The sequence below is a fragment of the Vombatus ursinus genome, unplaced genomic scaffold, assembly GCF_900497805.2.
Source record: "Vombatus ursinus unplaced genomic scaffold, bare-nosed wombat genome assembly UNPS02014812.1, whole genome shotgun sequence".
Taxonomy (NCBI): domain Eukaryota; kingdom Metazoa; phylum Chordata; class Mammalia; order Diprotodontia; family Vombatidae; genus Vombatus; species Vombatus ursinus.
The window spans coordinates 45,375,281-45,398,960 of NW_020954590.1; the positions used below are offsets into that span (position 1 = coordinate 45,375,281).

The window sequence follows — 23,680 nt, forward strand, 5'->3', positions numbered from 1 at the left end:
ACCCCAATCTTGCCAGAACCCCCACTTGGCAGCAGCCAACATCAGACAGTCCCTCACAACAGACCCTGGCTAAAGGTCTAGGCAGGCCAATGATTGTCAGGAAGATCCACCGTTGAATAGTCTGTGGTTAGCACAATAATTTAAAAAGTGTGGTCCAATCCCCTCATTTCACAGATGGAGAAATTCAGGTCTTAAGGATGTTACACATCCTTATCCAGGGTCCACCAGGAGTAAGAGCTAGCAACATGGCCTGAGCTCTCACCAAAACTCTTCTACAATGACCTAGAAAATGCACCAAACCAAATTCTGAGCAGAAAAGCCAAGAAAAAAATCACGAGTTTGCTCATGTATAATCTATATCAAATTGCTTGACTTCTCAAGGAGGGGGGAAGAGAAAGAAAGAGGAAGGAAAAGCATTTGGAACTCAAAATTTTATTAAAAATGAATGTTAAGAATTGTTTTTACATGTAATTGGGGAAAAATAAAATGGAAGGAAGGAAGGAAGGAATACAAGTCATACAAGTCATTTTTCTAGATCAAGACAGCTTGGGAAGACAGAAAAGTCTCCAGGAACTGGGGTGGGGTCTGGCCAAGAGCACAGCACAGCAGCAGAGGAAATGGTGGTGAAATGCAGCCCTGTCCAAGGAGAGTTAAGGGAACTGAAACCTGGACAGAAAGAGATTCCAGGGCACTCCCTGCACTGGGAGCAGGAATGGGTGCTACCCAGCAGCTCTCTTGCCCATTATTCAATTTGAGATCACAATTCCATGGCAGAAAAGAGCAGTCAGGATCCCAAAGCAGTAGGGGTCCTGACCTGTGTAAAGGAAGATTTTGGGGAAAAGATAATGAACTAGGTTTTAGACATGTTGAATTTGTCCTTGGGCTCTGTAAAATGAAGTGGAGACCAAGTGATGCAAGCAATTAAAGGGAAGGCAATGGCTAGCATCATATACATGTGCTTCTATAATAATAATGTCATTACATTTTTATAGCATGTTCCAGATTTCAAGGCACTTTCATATTCACTGCTTTGCTGGGACAGCATTCTGAAAACAAAAGCTTGAGAGCTGGAAGGAGAAAGCAGAAACTAGACTAGGACTAGATCTCAAAGGACTGTTCCAATTCTTTTATTCTAGGAATCTATGAGATGCGTTGTCAATCCTATCTGGTGGTCTAGAGTATTGCCAGAGAGACTTCTATACACACAGACCTCTGATGTTTGACACTCAGGATCTTAGCCCAAAAGTGTCCCTTTAGGGCTTGTTAAGAATTGTGAAATGTGGCTCTCCATGATGTGCACTAACTCCCCCTGCCAAAAGTTAAAGAAAGCCAAGAGGAAGAGGCAGGAACTAGGGGGACAGAATATTACAGATAAGATTTCTGTAGCAGATATTTTCATTTAATCATTTTTATGTGTCTAAAAGGAGGTTTAATCTAGAAAGGATTGATATAAAAATATGATATCCATAAATATAGATTTTTTAAATTAGAAAAAGAAAGCTCTGCCAATCAAATTTATGTGGTGTAAAACATGTGATTTCCTTCTCGAGCCCACAAAAAGAGGCCAATTTCACCTGGTATAGTGATTGATCAGTAGTACAGATTGAGGTACCCAAAGAAACCAGGTCTACCCAAAGTGCCAGGATGCTGTAGATATACTGAGAAATGTACTTAGCTTTTACATAAATGCCAATCTGCTATAAAGTGGAATTTGGTAACAATTAGGTCTGGCCAGAATAAAATTGGCTGCCTTGTGAGTTAGCGATTCCTCTGTCACTGGAAATGTTTAAGGAGATGTTGGCTGATAGATGTTTTGTTTTGTTTCGCTTTGCTTTTATTTTGTTTTTGGCAGTAGAGAGGTCTAGTAACTGGACCAGTGATTTCATTGGCATAGAGAGAAGCCCTGGTTGTTGAACAGCTTCCTCTGACAATATACCTTCTCTGTGTCTTACAGTCTCAGAGGGCAGCCTGGAACATTGAGGAATTAGATCGTGTAGATCATGTAACTAGTACCTACATGTAGTAGAACCTGAAACCAAGTCTTTGTGTCTTTCTATCTGCTAGATTACCCTCTCCTGCCTAAATATGCCATTTTATGCCACTGGTATATTCATATCATGTATTATTTTTTCCTCACTTTGTTCTTTAAATCTTCAGAAAGATTACCAAAATTGGTCATTACTAGTACTAGCCTGGTACTTTGCACATATCAGACACTCGGTAAATATCTGTTGATTGAAAATTATTAATATTGTCAGAGAGGTAGTGGTCAAATTAATTCACTCTTATCAGTTTTAAATGCATTAAGCTCAAATCTATAATATATACTACCAAAAGGAAAAGCAGTCAGACTTCTTGCCCTGATGAAATCTATCATTAACAGAGACTCATGAGGCTTATGTAGCACATAGTGAAATGTCATGTGCAAAGCAATGACTATAGGACTACAGGAGAGGAGAACTGGGTTCTAATTCTGGCCAGAGTCTAATGAGCTGTTTTGGTTTCCAAAGCTAGCAGCAAGAAACAACTCTTAAATCAACTTGGTAATTTATGATGTGAAAATGATACAAGTAATTAAGACAAATTTAACTGAGCAGGAAGAAGAATTATTTATTCTAGTAGCACACAGATGACTTATTAACAATGTGTACCATCTGGTAGCTTCCTATTTTAATTCATTATTCTTGCTTACTAGGTGTTAAACTCAGGTGTTTTTAACAGCTATTAGAGTGCATGTGCTGTCAACATTTAAATGTAACCGATGTTAAAACCAAATAGTCTTTTTAAATCGTTGCTTAACACTTTTGCTCTCTCTAAATTTCAGTTCCCTGAATCAAAGCTCTGGTCACCCCATAGAAGTTATAGCTCTGTATCCATCCTCTGCACGGCTTCTCTGTGTGAAAAGATAAGGACTAGTTTTTGTCTATCATAGCATCTTGCAGATAGTATGTGTCTACAAATATTTGTCCAATTGAAATTAATTGAACTGAACTTCAGGAAAGTCATTTAACCTTTCTAGGCCTGAGTTTTCTAAATTTATCAAATGAGAATGATACCTGCCCTATCTACCTTACCTAATTTTTGTGAGAATGAAATGAAGTCACATTCATGTAAAATCTTTGAAAAATTAAATGTGTTATATAAACAAAGGGTAGCATTATTATGATTATAGAAGCCATTTTTCACATGAAGTTTCTTACTCTTAGCCTGATTTGTTTTGTCCACATTGTAAAATCCCTAGATTGTAAGCCCTAAAAAAGCAGGAAAAAAAAATATCTTATTCATCTTTTAGCACCCATAGCACCTGCCACCATGTGCTGCACATTACAGGGAGCTTTATGTCATGTTCATAGGATCAGACTTAAAGGAGGAAGGGACCTAAAATTCTATCTAGTCTTATCCCCTTTCATTTGACAGTTAAGGAAATTGAGGCCCAGTAAGATTAAGTGATTTGTCCAAGGTCATATAGGTAGTAATTGACAGAATCAGGATCTAAACACTGATTCTCTGGCTCCAGGACCAATGCTCTTGCCATTGTACCATTTATGATTCATGAATAAATTAAATTCAACAAACATTTATCAGTCATCTACCAAGTGTAAAGTACTATATTAGGTACTAGAGATTCAAAAGTGAAAAGACTATTTGTTCCCCAAAAGTTCCATCTCCCAACCTTGTAAATTTGTTGAATCAGCTGCTCTCCATTCCTAAAATTCACTCCCTCCTCACCTTCTCCTTTCAGAATCCTTATCTTCCTTCAAGATCCAACTCAGGTGCTTCTTCCTCCATGAAGCCTTCCTTTATCTCTGCAGTTATTAGCACCCACTCCCTCCTCAGTTTTCATTCTCACTACCACCCTGCATATCCCATTCCCCTGGAAGACATAAGCTCTTTGAGGGGAATGCTTTTATTTGTGGCTATGTACCCCCAGAATCCATTATACTGTTCTTTAGCACATAGTGACTGCACAATAAATATTGTTAATTGAATTTAATTAAAGATGGAGTTCCCTGCCCTCAGGGAACTTCTTATTTGGAAAAATGAATTCATAATCTTCACAAAATTGAGTCTTCAGCTAAAAATCAAAAACACAAACAGGTAAAGGATGCAACTAGAATAAATAATAGTTGGGTCATGCTTCTAAATTAGTTGTAATCTTGCAAAAATGTTTTTCCTCACTATAGAAGTGCAATTGTTAAAGATAGTGATGTCCCAACACTAAGAAGTATCACTATGGCAAAGGCTAACATAGAACAGTCTTCCCAGCTTTATGCTGCCAATCATTGGGAAGCTTTGTTCTGATAGAACCAGTCCAAGAGAAAGGGGCTTCATTTCATTCCTAATGAAAAACAAAAGTCACTCACTTCAGCAAAAGTTTTGCCTTTGGAAGACCAGAAAATCAAGCTATAAATAAATTACTAGGTAACTGGGAAAAGAGCACAATCTACTCCCACAAGAACAAATAAGAGAATAGAAAAACCGTGGTTCTGCTATCTTTAACAATAACAACTATAAAAAAAAGAAAGAAAAGAAATCATATTTTTCTCCTCCCACACACAACTATAAGCCAGCTAAGCATACATTCTCCAAACCGTTTACTATAAGAAAATAAACCATATCAAAGTCTGTGTATTCCTATTCAATTGAGAGAGAAAGAGAAAGAGAGAGAGAGAGAGAGAGAGAGAGAGAGAGAGAGAGAGAGAGAGAAGAGAGAGAGGAGAGTGAGCACATTTTTATAAAAGGACTGTGGTTAAGGTCAAAGCCTCCACTGCCTCTCCATATTGCCCAAGCTAAATTTTATGTCTTTCAAAATCTGGTAAAAGCAAGCAAGGCTCATGGGGAAGTTTCCCACATTCCAATAGCCTTCTGGATGTCCTACTGGCCTTTGGGTACTGAAATGAAAACTAAAGGAGGCAATACGAAAAGACAAGAGGTCGTGTAAAATATTCATACAAACACACACACAGACAGAGCTTTCATGCCACTATGACCCCAGAAGTAATAGAAAAAAAAGTTTTAACTTTTTACTTCCCATTCTTTAAAAGCAATGAAAGCATTTTTCCATAATAAAAAAGAAAAGAAAGAGGGAAAAGAAAGATAATGTCCAGCATCATTCTTTAAATGGGCAAAAGGAAGGAATTTTTTTTTTTAGGCAATTGGGGTTAAGTGACTTGCCCAGGATCACACAGCTAGTAGGAATTTTTTTAAAATATTAGGTAAAGTGTTAACTTTGAAAAAGTCAATCTCTTTTTAAAACAGATGACACTCTAAAAGAGAGGGATTCAATCCTACTCAAATTCTTTCTGTGTTGGAAATGCTGGGGTTAAGTTTTATTGCCTAGCAGATAGGCTACAGCAAAAGACAGCTATAACAACATTTCATGGCAGCATCCATCAGAAGGTCGCTGCTCATTCTCTAAAGTGCTGTGACTTTCATTTCTGCAACTTTAATACACACCGTTTATGAAATGATGGCCATGGCCATTGCTGGCCCCATCCCCACACAGAATAGCCTCATTACTTATGATGGCACTCTCAGAGCTCTAGGTCAGATAGCAGAACAGCTGAAGAAACTTTAATCACCTAAATTTCAAGTCTATTGATGAAAGAGCATTCTACACAGTACCGCTGCTAGTCAGATGATTGTTTTTCCAAAACTGAGCTCTTGCATAATATAAAATAAAAGCAGGCCTGTACATTTATTTGACTGTGGTTGAGTTTAGTTTGGCTTTGTAGGGGTGGTGAGAAGGATATCAATATGGCCACTCACACAATAACAAAGTCTGGGTCACAGTAAGATATCTAGTGAATGGAAAATACTTGTGTGGCATGAGAGACAGCTTCTTTTATTTGGTAACTATTTAAATAACCTATAAGGAAGTTTTCTTTGTTTTTTTGGTGAGGCAACCAAGGTCAAGTGATTTGCCCAGGGTCACACAGCTAGTAAGTATCATGTGTCCGAGGCCAAATTTGAACTCAGGTCCTTCTGACTCCAGGGCTGGTGCTCTATCCACTGCACCACCTATCTGCCCCAGAAGTTTTTTAATACTAATCAGGCCTCCTGAAGTGCCAGTAAGAATAGGCAAAGGCTTACTTTGGATATTATTTTTTTATGTCTATTTTTTTTGGTTGGCCTGCTAATATAATATTGTTATATTAGCTGTTAATATAACATTTATATTAACTTCTTGAAAGCTGTCAGATTTAATTATTACCACTGGATAATATCTACTGATATTTATTAAATAATATATTGATTAAATAAAACCTTTGGGAATATGATGTGGTTGTGGTCTAAACACTTATTAAATAGAAGTTGAGAATACTGTAAGAATGTATCCTTAATTCCCAAAGACAGAATCGTAAGAAATCAGTACTATGCCTATCTCACTAAACATTCCCTAATGCTGTCAATTCTTATGTTCAGTTGCAATTATTTTTAAAATGAGACTGATATTATCACAGTGTTATTGTGGAACTGTCAAAAAGTTATCAGCTCCTGAATCAAATGTCCTAGATTCAGATCCCATCTCTACCTTCGTAGACCTTGAGTGAGTCAGTCCTCAGTTTCCTCCTTTGTAAAATGAAAAGGTTGGACTAAATGGCCTTTAAGATTCCATACAGCTCTAAATCTGAGATTATATGATCATTCTCTGGATATTAATATTAGCGACATGTTTACTGCCAACAACTGGGGTTTGACTGACTTGGCTGGTATCTTTAACATAGAAGTTGATTTTCTTCTTGAGGTGTCGTGTAATAGATGGATTTTTTTTCACTTTTGATTTTTATAAAACTAAGTATACCTATTTCTGATGTTTTGGGATTGGCATTTGTGTATTGTGGGTAAGAACTTTAAGAAAAGTTTAGTGGTGTACATTTTAGCCATGAAGTTCTGTTTCATGATGAGCAGGCAGATTTCAGAAAAATCTGAAAAGACTTATAAGAACTGAAGCAAAGTGAAGTAAGCAGAACCAGGAGAACATTATACACAGTAGCAGCAATACTATGGCATGATCAACTGTGAATTTCTTAGCTATTCTCAGCAATACAATGATTGAAGACAATTCTACAGGACTCATGATGAAGCATGCTATCCGCCTCCAGAGAAAGAACTGATGGAGTCTGAATGCAGATCGAAGCATACCATTTTTCACTTTCTGTATTTTTGTGGGTTCTTCTTTCCTTTAGGTCTGTGTCTTCTTCCACAACATGAATAATATGGTAATATGTTTAGCATGATTGAACACATATAACCTATATCAAATTGCTTACTGTCTCAGTAAGGGGGAAGGTGAGAGAGAGAAAACTTGGAACTCAAAAATTCTTTTAAATGAATGTTAAAAATTGTCTTTACATGTAACTGGAAAAAAATAAAATATCATTTATTTATTAAGTTCTATTTCCAAATAAATGAAACATTTTGCTTTTATTTGAAGGCTGAAGAGGTTTAGTCCAGACCTATGATTTCATTGGCATAATGAACTTTTTTTTGAATGAACTCTGCTCACCAATGCTTTTCAGCAAGCTATCTGTGACTTTTCATTTTAGAGTTGCCAGGAGCACTGAGCTCGGTTCAGTTTTTTTGCCTCTAGTCACATCATATGTGTTAGAGGCAGAACTTGAATACAGAACTGCCTGATGCTAAGGCCAGAAATCCATCCATCTGTGCATTTTCAGTTGTCTCTTTAATGAAACATAGAGATAGTTGAAAATCCATTCCCACTTGACTGCTTCTGGTGCTTGGAAGCCCCATCAGGGGTGACAGAAAGGAAGAAATAGGTACAGGAAAAGAGTAAACACATAAAAATCGGAGGGAGAAAAGAACACCAGATTAATTTCCATCATGCCAGGCCATGAGGCAGAATTCTTGGGGAAACCTGGTAGAGCTATCCTCCACCCATTGGAAAAGTACAAGCATGGAGATTACCTCACAGGACACCTGGCAGATCCTTGTCTGTCCTCTGAGATGTCCTGGCCCTGTTCACCCTTTAGGAGTAGCCCTGCTCCAGAAAGGTTATGGTGAGGCTACTGCCAAATGACAGAAACTCTGTAACTCCAGCCACCGTTTACTGGACTGCCTAAATAATGACTTTGCCAGACCTTGTTACTTCATACCTTTGGGGAAATGACCAGATATACCTTTCCCGTTGTTCTTTTCCAGGATATCCAATGAACACTCCCCAAAACTCCAGATCCGGAGCCACAGTTACCTGAGGGCGGTGAGCGAAGTCTCAATCAATAGAAGCTTGGATAGCTTGGATCCTGCAGGACTTCTCACTTCACCAAAATTCCGCTCTAGGAATGAGAGCTACATGAGAGCCATGAGTACAATCAGCCAGGTGAGCTGGAGGTTCTGGGAAGGGATCCATTTTCTTCCCAGATAACTCCTTGCAGTGTTGCAGGATTTGTGAAGAGGTCACCTCCGAGGCAATGGGATAAAACAAGACCCTTTTTCAAAATTTTGCTTTATTGTTGTTGTTCAGTCATGTCTGATTCTTCCTGACCCACAGATCATACTGTCCTTGGGGTTTTCTTGGCAAAGATACTGGAGTGGTTTGCCATTTCCTTCTCCAGTAGAATGAGGCAAATAGGGTTTAAGCAATTTGCCCAGGGTCACACAGTTAGTAAGTGTCTGAGGCTCCATTTGAACTCAGGTCTTTCTGATCCCAGGCTGTATCCACTTAGCCATCTACCTACCTCCAAAATTTTGCTTATTGACCTAGAATTTCAATTTATTCTACTAATTTAAATTATACTTTAAATTCTCATACAAAAAATGAACACTTATTTCTCTTTGACCTGGGTATTTCAGGTACCCCTTTGCAAAAGAATAATTTTTGAACATGTTGAGAAAGACAATTAAAAGTCTGCTAGAGTTCAATTCAATAAGGAATTATTGAATGCCTTCCTTAGGCCCAATTAACTAATACATAAACCTAGAAACTGGGAAAAATACAAGAGGAGTATCTGTTACATTCCTCGCCCTCAACGTGTTTACAATCTAGTTGAGGGGAGAAAAGTTATGTATGGGAAACCATTAAGGGAAAATAGAAAACACAATAGAAATAAGACCCTCCCCTCAAAAGTTTAGGACAAATAATAGTGCATTGGACTTCAAAAAGTAGAAAGATCAATGCAGACTAGAATAATCAGAGAAGACATTGTTGGGGTGGGAGATGACTCAAAATGGGCTTTGAAGGACAGATAGAATTTGGGTTGGGAAAAGAATGTGAAAGGAATTCCAAACCAGAGAGAGGGCATAAACCAAGTTTAAAATGAACAGAATTTGTTGGGATACAATGAGTCAGCTGATCTAACAACAGTTAGGGATATAATATTAAGGATGCCTTAGTTTTCTCTTTCATGAGATAAGAAATTAGAGCCACTGAAGGTCAATACAGATTTAGAGTGAGGGCAAAGTAAGGAGGAAGGGGAAGGGAGGAAGATGGGGAAGAAAGAGAGAGATGGGGAAGGGTGGAGACAGACAAACAAGAGAGAGAAAGAGAGAGAGAGAAGTAGGTGATGGACTGGTAGCAACTCAGCATTGAAAGCAGATCCTTTAAAAGAAAATTAGTTTCAATGAGACTGCACAGTTCCCTCACTGTGTCCCCCTGTCATATGAGATGGGAGCACTCAAGCAAGGGATTATGAGGCAAAGCTGGGAGGACAACAGAAAGGACCCAAAAACAGCAGTGCAGAAAAGAACCAAGAAAGTCTTCATAGGCAAGGTGCCTACATAAGCTGCCTTACTCATGTATGATAGGATTTGCTGAACTAAAATATCATAACATTATCTATTTACTCAATAAGGCTCTACTTATGTCTTCCAACTAACATTAGCCAAGATATTTTGTCTTGTCTATCGTTAGCTTGATAGATAACATCTCCTTCCAAGCTATACCAAACTTTCAGTATAATATGGGGGCAATTTATAAGTGTATTTTGTTTTTGTTTTCTATGTATAGTAAAATATTAATGTTATTTAGATATTTTTAGTAGGTACAACATAATAGGCAGACATATAATCTAAAGCTGTCTAAACCTAGTTGGCATACCTGCAAAATACATCAGCAATTTTAGGAAATTTTTCTCAGAAAACATTTATGCATTTATATGGCTCAACCCTGACTACATTACTATATTTAGAGCATTGGATTTTTTTCCTCATAAAGAAAAATATGCAATTTCCCCTAGGACACATTAGCCATACTATCTACTGCTATTATTTCATAAGCTATTGTTCCTGACCTTACTATAGGCAGTATTTTCCCCTCAGGTGACATGTTAATGAGACATCAAGGAAATGATGTTGTTGAGATACATAGTATAAGATGTATCACCATGTGAAGTTGGGCCTTGACAGGCTCTACAATTCAATCGCATAATTATTTGTGCCACTAATAATATGGAGGAAAAGGGCCTATCCTAAATGGGCCCCTGATGGTAAATGATTCTCACAGTCGTATTTAGTTTTCAAACAAACCAATGACTTTACAAATGATTTTATTGTTTTCCTTCTTAGTTGTGACATCTCCGTTAATCACTGGGAGGATGATTGCCCTGTGAAAGTCCCTATGCCTGAAGTTGTACTGGGCACCCAGTAGGCACATTAATAAGTAGTTGGGTTTCTAGGATGATAGAGATCCTCAACACTCATCCTCAAAATATTACAAATTTACTATCAGCAATAGTAGTATAGCATTCAACTGCATTTTATTCTGTTTTCTTTGGCATACCAGTGTCCAACTACTCTAAGGAATTTTAAGTCAAGAAATTGGTCTAGAATAACTGATTATTTGTTTTCTATATCAATACCTCATAAAAATAAAATGCTTCTGAAAATACACTATTTAGCAAACGACCAAAACACATACCATATGCTCACTAACACACTATAACTTTTATCCAAACAAAAGAATTTATTTGGACTAAATATTTGGGTAGTCATCTCTGGCCATGGTCCAAACCACACTAGGCCCTGGTTTAGTGCTTTATTTTCTAGTGTTTTCTTGTCTGTCAAAAACAAGAAATTTTGGCTTGTGAAGGGAAAAGAATAGATACTAGTGAAAAAAATGTTGTGTAACATCCACCATTTTCCAATTAAAAGCTGATTTTGTTTCTTCCTACAATTTTTATTATCAGAACTTTAGAGGATATGTCCTGGACTGGCCGGAGGAGTGGGGGGGGTGGGGAATAGGAGGAGAACCCTTTCTTTCATCTGCCCCAAGGCCATTACAAACTACTTGAGTAATAGGTATACCTATGCCTTCAGTTTAAGGGGGTGAGAGGAAATCACATACTGAGAAATTTTATGATTTTGTAATTACAGAGGGCACCAAACAAGGAAAATCTAGGAAAGAAATCTGGAGGGAGCAAATGAAAGATCAGAAAACACATTATAAGAAACTGGAGTGAGAAAAGTTTTATTGCAGTGTATGAAAATATTGCAATTAATAATATTTGCTATAAGGAGGACCTGAGTTCAAATTCGGCCTCAGACACATGATACTCACTAGCTGTGTGACCCTGGGCAAGTCACTTAACCCCAATTGCCTCACCAAAAATAATAATAATAATAATAATAATGTAAAGAAAATTTTAAAAAATAATATATGCCTATAGCCCCCAAACACAAAGTGAGCCCCTTCCCCTAAATGGTGACTTGTCCAAATCAAACGTCTCCCATACCTGGCAATGACAAAATGTGTGCTGTGCTATTTAACAAGGAACCAGAATCTGAGGGTTCTCAAATAGTTGATGGAGGGAGAGAAGAACGATATCTGAGATCACAGGATCACTGAGGGTTCAGCCTCTTTCTATGAAGAGGTTTCTAATTGTGTTCCTTCCTTTAAAGTATGAAAATGGTTACCTCCACTTTTCACAGAATCCTAGAATTTGAGAGTTGGAAAGAAATTCAGCAACAATTCCAGTCCCAACCCATACAACAAAGGAATCTCCACTATAACATGCCCAACAACTTGTCATCCAGCCTCTACTAGAAGACCTCCAAGGGTGGGGTTGATTTCCCCCTTTCAAATGGGGTGTACTAAATATTCAGAATCAAAGAGGTTTTCCAAAGTTTGCATTATTTGGTGTTCTTTATCCTTCCTTCCAGAAGAGGACCAATGACTTCAGGAAGAGGATGTCTTGATTTGCAAGTAAATTGGATTTCAGTGAGGCAGAGCTATGCAAAGTCATCAGCTTCACTCTCTACTCCAGGGTCATCTGAGTCTAATGGCAAGACATAGATCAGCATGACTAGAGATGACCCCAGATGAGGGGGAGACCTTGGCCTTTTTTTTTCTCTTCCCCACTTATATATTCTATCATTTGAAAAAAAAAACTGGGACAATTAACCCTTCTTTCCCATATAGTTTCATTTATGATTTCTTGAAATAGTGCACTGGAAAACCGGGCTTTGATAAAGCCCATTGGTATTCAAATAGAACTACTTGACCATGCCTAAAACCCAAATCACTCTGGCTCTCACTGATGGACAGGTAATAGGCCCCAGCCTCACTTGATCCTTGTTTGGGTTTTGATAGCTCAGAAAGAGTGTAAATAGCAATTGTTTCTGCTCTGGCCAGAAACTCTTCCCCTCCCAGTTTGATTTTCTTTTTTTTTTTTGAGTAGGCAAACTGGGCCATCTTTTGCTTCATCTCTTACCTAGCCTTAAATCTCTGAATGAGTGTTGCCTCAGATGAATTGAGACCTGGGAAAGACCTTAGCTTAAAAAGGGCAAGGTCTCCCACTATATCTGGGGTCTTCTCCAGTCATCCTGATCTATGTCTTGCCACTGGACTCTAATGACTCCGGAGGAGAGAGTGAGACTGTTGATCTTGCACAGCCCTGCCTCACTTAAATCCAATTCACTTGCAAGTAAAGACATCAGCCTCCTGATGTCATTGGTCCTCTTCAAGAATGAAGGACAAATCACCAAAATAAATAAGTAGAAAGTGGGGCAGCTAGGTGGATAGAGCGCTGGCCCTGCAGTCAGGAGGTCCTGAGTTCAAATCCAGCCTCAGACACATAACTCTCACTAGCTGTGTGACCCTGGGCAAGTTGCTGAACCCTAGTTGTCTCACCAAAAATAAAGAAAGAAAGAATAAAGGACAAACAACAAGTCTGCATAATAAATTCAAAGGTTCAGGTCTTGTCATCCATCCTCATTCACCAAGAAAGTCAAGTTGAAGATACATGCAAATACCTCTACCTTCCTGAATATGTGTGTCTATAGACAAAAAAATGCCATATGAAGGTCACACAAAATGTCTTGCTGGGCCCCATTTCAATGCCTGACTTCCCTCACCCTCCATCCTCACTGCTGCTTCAAGGAGAATATTATATTTAAAACTTTTAACTTACCATAATTTTGTTTTTCATGATTCTCCCTATGAAATTGCTATGACTGAAGTTGTGTTGCGTACCTACAATTTACCAAAAGCACATGGTACAGCATCAACTACCATTAAATACCCCTTGTATCTATCTCTCCCTCACCTCCTTTCTCTCCTATCCTTTCCTCAATCCCTTCCTCCTCCTCTTTTTTCTTCCTCTCCTTTCCCTTTCATCCTCTCTCCCTTATACATTCTTCCACGCTTTGAGTTCACTATTTAAGGGATCTATAACTTCATTAGTACTCTCCCCACAGACATAGTCTACACTCCCTCTGAACCTTAGTTGACAGTCTTTGTGGCCAAAAAAGTTCATCAGTTGGTAGACAACTATATGGTTCAAACAGCTTCTCTGAATGCCACTTAGCTTGGTCCTGGAACATAGACCCACACTCACAACCTTTCCAGATGGTAGAATCTGCTAGAGCTGGATTTCTGGTGGCGTGGACTTGAAGGATCTAAGGTCAGTCCCACACCACAAAGTGGCATTGGAGTAGAATTTGAATGGATGTCTCTGCCCTCTTGTGCTTCCTAAATTAAAGAAAATACTCTCTCTTCTCCTGCAGGTGAGCGAGATGGAAGTCAATGGTCAGTTTGAGTCTGTGTGTGAGTCTGTATTCAGTGAACTGGAATCTCAAGCTGTAGAAGCCCTGGATCTGCCAATGCCAGGATGTTTCCGAATGAGGAGCCATAGCTATGTGAGGGCGATTGAGAAGGGCTGTTCCCAGGATGATGAATGTGTGTCCCTGAGGTCTTCCTCCCCACCCCGAACAACTACCACCGTGAGGACCATTCAGAGCAGCACTGGTAAGGAACAAAGGAGCAAAGTAGGGATCAGCTCAAAGCTGGGGTTGACTGATTACCTCACAAAGCTGGTGAGGCAAATTCATAGGACTCCAGACTTAAAGATGTAACTTAGAAACCTAGTGCCTGGGATGCACTCGGACAAAGGCACACTTTGACTCTTGAGTAGCCCAACACCCACTTGTGCTGATGAAATATGCTATTGGTCCAAATGATCTTAGTATCTGGAATTTTTGTTTGGGATCATTTTCATTTTTTTTAAATAGTTCCCTTCTTCCAAAAGAGATACTGGTACCAAAACATTACTTCTCAGTCTATAGCTCTGCTTCCCCCACAACTCATCTCTCCTCTTCCCTGTCTGAGTCCTTTCACCCTCACTGCCCACTTCAATCACAGTATCAAACCTAACTCAAAAGGATTGTCAAAGTATAGTGCATGTGGGAAAGTCTTTCAAAATTCTACAAATACAACTCATACCTGTTAACAAGAGTTAACAATGCCAATCCCTCAATTCCATCTTTGATTTGAAAAAAAAAGAAAAAAGAAAAAGAAGAGGTCACCTAAATGTGTGGGTCTGTTTTGCTTGATTGTGCTTCTTTGTTAATAAGGATCGTTGTTTTGTTTTGTTTTTTTCTCTCTGATTGGGGAGGAGGAGCTAGAGGGGCTTAAAAATAAATTAATTAAACAATGATCACCTTAAGGGTGCTATGCTTTGGCACACCTGACCCCTTGACCATAAGTTTTCTTTCACAAAATATCAATGTTATTTCACTCTCTGGATTTAAAAAACTTACTCAGAACTCAGTAGAACCAAATAGGTGGACCAGAAAACAAGAGCTAAGGAAATGATAAAGGAATTTGGTTCCTGAGTGTTGCAGGTTTTATTTTATTATGATGGAAGGCATATTCATTTCAGTATTATTTTATTTAAAAGCATCTGATCTCATTTTTTAAAAAAAAAGGGCCTCTCCTTTCCCACTATACTACATCCAGGTGGTGACTATTAAACTGTATTTTTTTTTTATTGGTAGTTCTTAGCCACTGAGGCCATAAAAGGAGCTTAACTGGTTACTGTGACACCTGAGCCCACTACAGAAATGGAGCCGTGAGTTATGTATGAACACATTGGAAGTCTGTGTGTTTGCTTATGTAACACATGAGTTCCCAAAAGAAAATCTACCATGTCTTAAATAGACTTACCTTATTCCTGAATCTCTGGTAACTTAGATGAGAGTAACATTCCATAGGAACCTGAGAGAAATAATAAATGAGCTAGAAGGAGAGGTCCAGAGCCAGAACATTGCATTATTTGCTATGAAAATTTCATTAATTATCTCTATTCATCACTAGAATTCATCTAGAATCTTCTGTGGACTTGAAAAAAAGTATGTAGATGAACCTAAGTAAATTATTATGCAATCAGAAAGACTCAGGATTAGAGGCGTACTTGATGAAGGAGACTGGATACTGGGAGTTCCTTCATCCTGTACCAATACAAACTAAGGTGTTGGGTCAAAAGGCTTCTGACAGTAAGGAGGGTTGGCTGCTGCCAATGATTTCTGCAAGATCTTATACTGTATTTTATACTGTATACTTTATACTGTATTTTAGGGTGGCAACCAGACAATCATTTTTGACAACCTTTCTGCCTTGGCAGGAGGATTGTCAGAGGGCGAGTGCTCAACAGCAGGCCCACTGGTCAAAGAGGATGTAATCTCTTTGTTCAGCAGAAAAAATTTGTGGCCTGGACCTCCACAGATGACTGAGTTCATTCCTGACATTGATGGGTCCAGATGCACATTTTTGCTTTCAAGGGGAATTCAGAGGCAAGAACCACAAAAGTGATTTCTAAGCAAAACAAGACTCATTTCTGAAAAGGAAAAATCAAAAACTAAACCATTCCTGGGCATATTTGTGTACATATGTTTGTTCGTGCAGTAAATGTGGTCTCAAAGGCTTAAGAAGAGTTACTGCTGTTCCAATGTACTGTCCCTTACCTTACAGCAGTGTTCTCCCCATGTCTCTGTCTATACCCTCCTGTAAGGCTTTCATTGCATTCTACTAGTTCTCTCTTTTTTGACTCTTTCCCAGGGACTCTGCATCAGTGTCTTCCTGGGTCATTCATGGCTGGGTCCAGATACAGCTTGGATTGCCTAGGGCTCCTGATATTAAAAGTAGCCATAAGAACTGAGTAGGGCCTGAAATTAGGATCTCTTCTTCTTCCACTAGATATTCAGGGTTTGATTGTATCTTGGAGTAGGACAGTAGAAGATGAAATTAGTGAAAGGAATACAAAGGTGACTTCATCACCTGCACCCCATGGTCCACAGCAACAAGCTGTGAGGCCAGACTGACTTGAAGCTCTGTTCTAAGCCCTGAAGCCTTAGGGAAGGCTAGACAAGACTTGGATGCATCTGAGGTGGAAAAGAAGGTATAGCCCACGTAAATCGTCATCTGTGCATTCATTGATGGAAGGGTGATGAAGCACAACTTTTATGGACTTGGTGATAACTCTCACCCTGAACATTATCATCATATATATAACACTTTGGTCTTTTCTGTGATTTTGTGATTCCAGGTAAAAACGTACTAGAAAACAAAATATATTTAATCTATATATTAAGGAGCAGGCATTTATAAAGTCTAAGTAATCTAATCAGACATTTGAGTTATAATTCAGGTGTCACTCAATTACATCATCTCTATTCCATGAGCCACCCAAAAAGAACCCTTTCTTATGACAGTTCCCATGCATCTTTTTTTTTTTTTTGCTTTTTTTTTTTGGGTGGGCAATCGGGGTTAAGTGACTTGCCCAGGGTCACACAGCTAATAAGTGTCAAGAGTTTGAAGCTGGATTTGAACTCAGGTCCTCCTGACTCCAAGGCCGGAGCTCTATCCACTGCACCACCTAGCTGCCCCTCCCATGCATTTCTTAAGAATTTCCTCATGTGCACACTCACATGCATGCCTATTAATTGTGAAGAAATTTGACTGGTTAGTTGGTTGTTGTCCTTCATTCTTGAAAAGGGCAAAAGTGACATTGCTATGTTGGGGATTAACATACATGTTCAACTGTGGCTGATCAGACCAATACAAGCTCAGAATGCTTGAGTGAAAGCATAAGCTAAACTTGGGACAACTGGGTCTTAATTATTCCACCACTCACTAGCTGTGTGACATTGGCTAAGTCACTTTATTTCTCTAATCCTCAGCTTTCTCATGTGTAAAATGGGATGGTAGCACTTGCCCTACCTTCCCCCATAGAATTGTTGTGAGGAAAGTACTTTCTTTGTAAACCAAAAATACTAAAGTTATTAAGTCATTTGTCTTTTTCATCCATTAGTCTCCTGCCTAAACCTTGTCTAATACAATGTGCCTTTTTTATCACTCCTTGAAGCTCAGAGGAAAGCACAGAAAATACATAAATTGGCTTCAGATCCTGCTTATTCCCTGAAAGAAATGCTCATCTATGAAAAGAGGGAAATGTTTTTACTCTTTCCTAAATTGGTTTTTGTGTTTCTGTTTTTGTTTCTCTTTCCTATGCCCAGGTCTCAATGTCTTCAAGGTTTAGTAGGGCTTAATTTTCCTTTTAGCTATCTTTCCTCCCACCATATTCATTTACTTCCTATTATATATCTTATTTGTCCTGAACCACTCCTACTCTTCTTTTGTCATACTAAAGGTCTCTTCTTCTACCAATGCCTGTATAGCAGTTAAAATTCCTCCTTAGAGCTATCCACATTCCATCTCCTTTAACCTTGATCTTTGTGGCAATTATCTGTTCCATTATCCTGACAGAATGTGCTTTCCAGCCTTTCTCTACTGACGTCCTCATCTCCTCCTACTAGAAAAATATGACCAACAAAAAGTATACAAGGGTAGAGAAATATTTTAATAATAACTATTTATTTGGTGCTAGCTCATACTGACTCAAGAGAGTTTACTGTTAAATTTTCTGTGTATTTGTACCTCAGAAATCAACACACACTACAAATCAGGGCTTGATTTATTGCTTTGTTGATTGTCTAGACTTAAGAGAGAAGAAAATGTTAATAATAATGCAGATTATACTTTAAAATGTGTCATACATACTTTTTCTTTTGAAAGCCAATTGTCTTTTACCAGCATATCACTGATGAGAGTTCGCTTTTATATAGTCTCTTACTTTAGCTTATGAAAGTGCTTACCTTTCAAGAGCACTAAAAAGAGGGTAGTACAAGAAGTAGTATTTCCCATTTTATTGCTGAAAAATTGAGGTTCAGAGAGGTAATGACTTGCCCACTCTTATTGGGCTAATTAAGATTCATCTTCAGATTTTGTCAGTCATCGAGGTACAGAGTAAAAAGGGCGAGATCTAGAGTCAGAGGACCTGAGTTTATCTCTGCTACTTACCAGCTGTGTGACCTCGGGTAAGTCATTTAGCATCTATAGGCCTCAGTTTCCTCTTCTGTAAAATGAGGTTGGCCTAGATAGCCTTGAAGTCCTTTTCTTCTCGAGATCTATAATCCTATGGTTCAAAGTCCAGGGCTTTTTTCACCATAAGATGCCATCTCTCATGATGTAAGTTCTAAATTAACCTTGCGAACCAACCCCTCAGCTATTCTCAGGTGAATGAGAATTTAAGAGCATTCCATTTAAGTAGGAGCGAATTAAGAGCTGAATTGGAAAATTAATTACCACTATACTTGCTTTGATTTATTTGCTTTCTGATTTAATGTTAACTGTATTGAATAGAATCACAGATTCTCTCTGGGCCTAAAATCAGCTTTAAGCATGAGAATCCCACTCCCCAACTCATCTCCCATTTCCCCTAGTTGCCAAAGTAATTTTTTCAGAGTTTTTTTATTCATTCAATTAATATATATTGAGTGCCTAAGTAAGACATACTCTGTGTAAGCCCTTTTATGAAAAAGCATATTGCTTTTTTAAGTGTTGCCTCCGTGATATCATAATTGCTTATTAAGAAAATCATTAGAAAGTGTTTAAAGTAAAAGTACAATTTCCGCTCCAGAAAAAGATGAAAGGGAAGAAACTGAAGTTACCACAATACTTTGGTGCTTGAAGGATCTGTGGTTTCCCAGTGTGGACATTTCCTCCACCAGTGCAGATTACAATCCTTTTATGCCTCAATCAATAAATAGTTTAAAGAATTGTTTTGAGGAGAGAATTTGGAACTCAAATTTTTTTAAATACTAAAAATTATTTTTACATGTAATTGGGGGAAGATATTAAATAAATATTTTTTCGAAGAAAAAAATTATTTTGGCTGGAAGAAGAACAACAACCTTTTGACAAAGAGACTTCCCAAAACTTAGCTAGGCTGGTCCTTCAACAGCAGACATTCAGTCCATTACCCAATCCATACATGAAGTCTTTTCAGCTTGGTAGGATCTACAAGAGATTTTACATACTGTCTGTCCCACAGTAAACACTTAATAAATACTTGTTGACTGACTTTGCTGATATAACAACAACAACACAATGACAACAATAATAATAATTAGCATTTATATCCACTTTAAAGTTTGCAACAAACTTTACAAATATTATCTCATTGGATCCTTATAACAACCCTGGGAGGTAGGTGCTGTTATTATCATCGCCATTTTACAAATGAGAAAACTGAGGTAGAAGAGTTTAAGTGATTTGCCCAAGAGCAGACAGCTAGTTAGTGTCAGATACTAGATATGAACTCAAGTCTTCCTGACTCCAAGGCTAATACTTTAGCTACTGTGCCACCCCAGTTGCCTTCTTCAAGAAGTGAAGGTCAATTCCAAGCCATAGTGAGACAGAAGAGTAGAGCTGTGGGGGAAGGGATGATTCTGATGGCTGCAAGTAGAGAGAATACTTTTTGTCTCCATTTTTTTGAAAGCTTAGGTGAAAGTGGAGCACGGGGACTAACTTGTACCCAATTCTCTTAGAAAGCAACATGAAAGAAACGGAAAGAATACCGGCTCTGGGGTCAGAGGACAGAAATAGGGGTAGGGACGGTCAATAAAATGATTTCTGATTAATGTTTTGAAAACGTAACTGTATTAAATTTATCCACTTCTTTTGGGAAGCAGCTTTACATGTGTGCAATGGAGAAAACACTGGCTCTCGAGTCAAACTGAGCTAACTAATACCTGCTGAAATCCTACCTCTCTACCTTGGGCAAGTCACTTAACCCCTGCTTCCCTTTCCTATGCTCGTTCAGATTATAATTTTTTTAATGCCCCCATTGATGGCTCAAAGGATTATTCTGGAGGGAGAAAAAACAAGGTATCTCCCACATTTGGCACGATTCCTTCTATTTGGGAAGAAAAAAAGCATTTCTTCAGTTAGACATATTGGCAGCGCTGTACAAAAAGAGAACGCCTGATAACAGCATCCGCACGGATTGGAGAAAGGACTCCACACGCAGCCCACTTACCTCGCGAGACCCACTGCATACTACCTGCGCGATGTCGGGCAGGGCGCTTCTCCTCCTCAGACCTCAGTTTCGGGCCCAGGTTGTCGAGGAAGTTGAACTAGATGGCCTCTGTCTGAAGTTCCTTCCAGATCTGAAGCCAGGATCTTCTGGTCCGTTCAAATTTACTCTTGTAAACCTAGCATTAATGAAATATGCAAATGAGGCTGAATACATGCATACATACATATATACATATATACGTATATATGTATGTGTGTATATATATATATATATATATATATATATATATATATATACACATAAAGTGTGAGCACATTTCAATCTTTCTTCCTTCCCTAAATCCTTGTTTTCTGGCAACTAACGTACTTATCTAACACTATTTTACCTTGGCCAAATAACTTATGTATTGTACTTGCTAAGTCTTTACCCCCTCTCCCCCATAGACATATTTTTAAGTCATGATAGGAGGGAATTGTAGAAAGAGTATCTAAGAATTTCAAGCCAAATGATGCTTTATACACCATGGAAATCATTCTGTTTAATCATTATTTCCAGGGTGATGGTACTTTTAGAAGCAATATGATTTTCTAAATCATAAGTGAACTCATTTACTGCATATTGCTTTTTTTAAGGGTTGCCTCTGAGATATCCTAATTACTTATTAAGAAAATCTTTTAAAAGCATTTAAAGTGAAAGTACAATTTCCCTCAATCCCCTTCCACAGATGTCTGCAGAAGGCAAGCGCAGAGAGGTTAAGGAAAGAGATTCTTTGCCACTTACTGAGCATTGACAATCTATGTGTTAGCGCACATGTGGGCCCCTGCCCACACGTTCTCTCATCAATAGCTTGTGAATGCTGTTTTCAAATGCCCTCACTGTGTACAGCTCTGTCAATTTGTCTGACAGAAGACTTTTTTCTTCCCAGAAGGAAATGTCTTCCCTGTTATTTCTGCTTTCCTACACTACCTGCTCCCCCACAATGACAGCCAAGCCACGCCTACTTATTTATTGCTCACTCAAGCAAAAACAGTAACATAATATATCATTTAATGACAGAGTTTTAGTCTGTCGCTCCCCATCCAAAAGCCTATTTGCAGAAGTCAAACAGGTTCTGACTTAGATAAAAACAGCTATTTGTTTTTAGACATTGGGAAATGTCTAAGAGCAGAGAAGGGGGATGGAGAGACATTTTTTCTATAGGTTCCAATCTTGACTTTGTTACTAACTGGCTATGAGACCCTGGACAAATCACTTAATCTCAGGCTCTTCGTGTGCAAAGTGAGGTGACTAGTTGAGCACTAAGGTGCCTTAAGATATGTTTCTTCTATCTGTGATTTTATATTGACCTTAGGCCCATTCTGTAGCCAACTGGCTAAAGAGAGAAAAGATAAAGACCAAATTAGTAGTCTGAGGCTTACTTGAAGAAAAAGAAAAGAAAAGAAAAAAAGCCACGAACTTGGTTATCTTATCAACTAGTATTACAAATAGCTTATGCTTCATAGCACTCTATCCTTTCTAGAACACTTGGACATTGAAAATCACAAAACCTGTAGGAGATAATGAGGTCTTTTCTTACTGTCTCCAATTTTCAGATGAGGAAACTGAGCCCAGGGACTTAAGTGACTTGTCCTATGTAATCCAGTTATTTAGTGGCAAAGAGAGAACCAGAACCATTAGAGAATTATAAGGGACTCAAATTCAACAGTCTGTGCAACATGGCTTTGCAAGGAAAAACAAAACGATGTCAGTAAAACAGCACATTGCCCTATGAGATTTTAAAACAAATTGAAAATCCATTCTACTTACTAGTTGTTCTCTTACTCCAAACAACTACTGAGGTTAAAAGCACAATGTAAGAATGCGCTCTGGGGAGGCCTACAAAGGTGTTTCTCCATCACTACTACAGCTGGAATAGAAGGGCAAATGGATACATGAAATCCACAAATAATTTTGAAAAGTTCATCTTAGCCTACAATTTCAACCAGTCAAAAAGGGTTTTGAAGCAGCTTGGTAATAAGGAGTTGGCCTCAGTCAGGAAGGGGCCTCAGGTTTATATCCTGCCCCTACCATAAAGTGCTTTGTGACCCTTAACAAGTCATGAAACCCTTTGGTGTTCTAGGCCAATAGTATTAAACTCAAATAGAAACAAAGCCAGTAAACCTTACATAAGGATCCCTGTGGGTTGCATATTGCCTTAGAAAACCATACACTAACATCATGTTTTCATGTATTTTTATTTGTGTTATTAAATGTTTCCCAGTTGAATTTTAATCTGTTTCAGCAGCCCTAGGGAATACTGAGGGCCATCTCTGGCTCATACACCTCTGCTCTAGGCAACTATCTAATAATACAAGTTACAAAGATATTGACCTGTGCTAGTAGAGGGAATTCCTCATATCAATGAAACCGCAGGACCAGTCCCAATGTCTATGTCCTAGGGACTAGGGTTATAAGACAGCCCTTCCAAATACTTTTCCAGCATTACTAACAAGTAAGCTTGTTGTTATTCAGTAGTGGCCCACTCTTCATGACCCCATTTGGGGTTTTCTTGGCAAAGACACTGGAGTGGTTTACCATTTTCTTCTTCAATTCATTTTACAGATGAGGAAACTGAGGTAAACAGTTACATGACTTTTCCAGAGTCACAAAGCTAGTCAGTGTCTGGGCCAGATTTGAACTCAGGAAGATGAGTCTTCCTGACTTGAAGCCAGACAGTCTATCCATTGTGCCACCTAGCTGCCCAACAAGTAAGCATCAGACAACTAATTTAGTCTTTATCTTTTCCCTCTTTAGCCAGTTGGCTACAGAATGGGTCTAAGGTCAATATAAAATCACAGATAGAAGAAACATATCTTAAGGCACCTTAGTGCTCAACTAGTCCCCTCACTTTGCACACAAAGAGCCTGAGATTAAGTGATTTGTCCAGGGTCTCATAGCCAGTTAGTAACAAAGTCAAGATTAGAACCTATAGAAAAAATGTCTTCGCCTCATTCTCAAGTAATTAATTATATCATTTACAGGGTGTGTGTGTGTGTGTGTGTGTGTGTGTGTGTGTGTGTGTGTGTGTG

General features: G+C 38.5%; 1 protein-coding gene across 6 annotated transcripts in view; it reads left to right on the plus strand.

The window, feature by feature from the left end:
* LOC114054060 (disks large-associated protein 1) overlaps positions 1-23,680 on the plus strand; it is a 411,078-nt gene that overhangs the window by 169,550 nt on the left and 217,848 nt on the right. For all 6 annotated transcript variants that reach the window (XM_027877129.1, XM_027877130.1, XM_027877131.1 and 3 more), the window contains exons 3-4: positions 8,164-8,341; positions 13,963-14,203. In XM_027877129.1, coding sequence (XP_027732930.1) covers positions 8,164-8,341; positions 13,963-14,203 — 419 coding nt within the window. The remainder of the gene's footprint in view (positions 1-8,163; positions 8,342-13,962; positions 14,204-23,680) is intronic.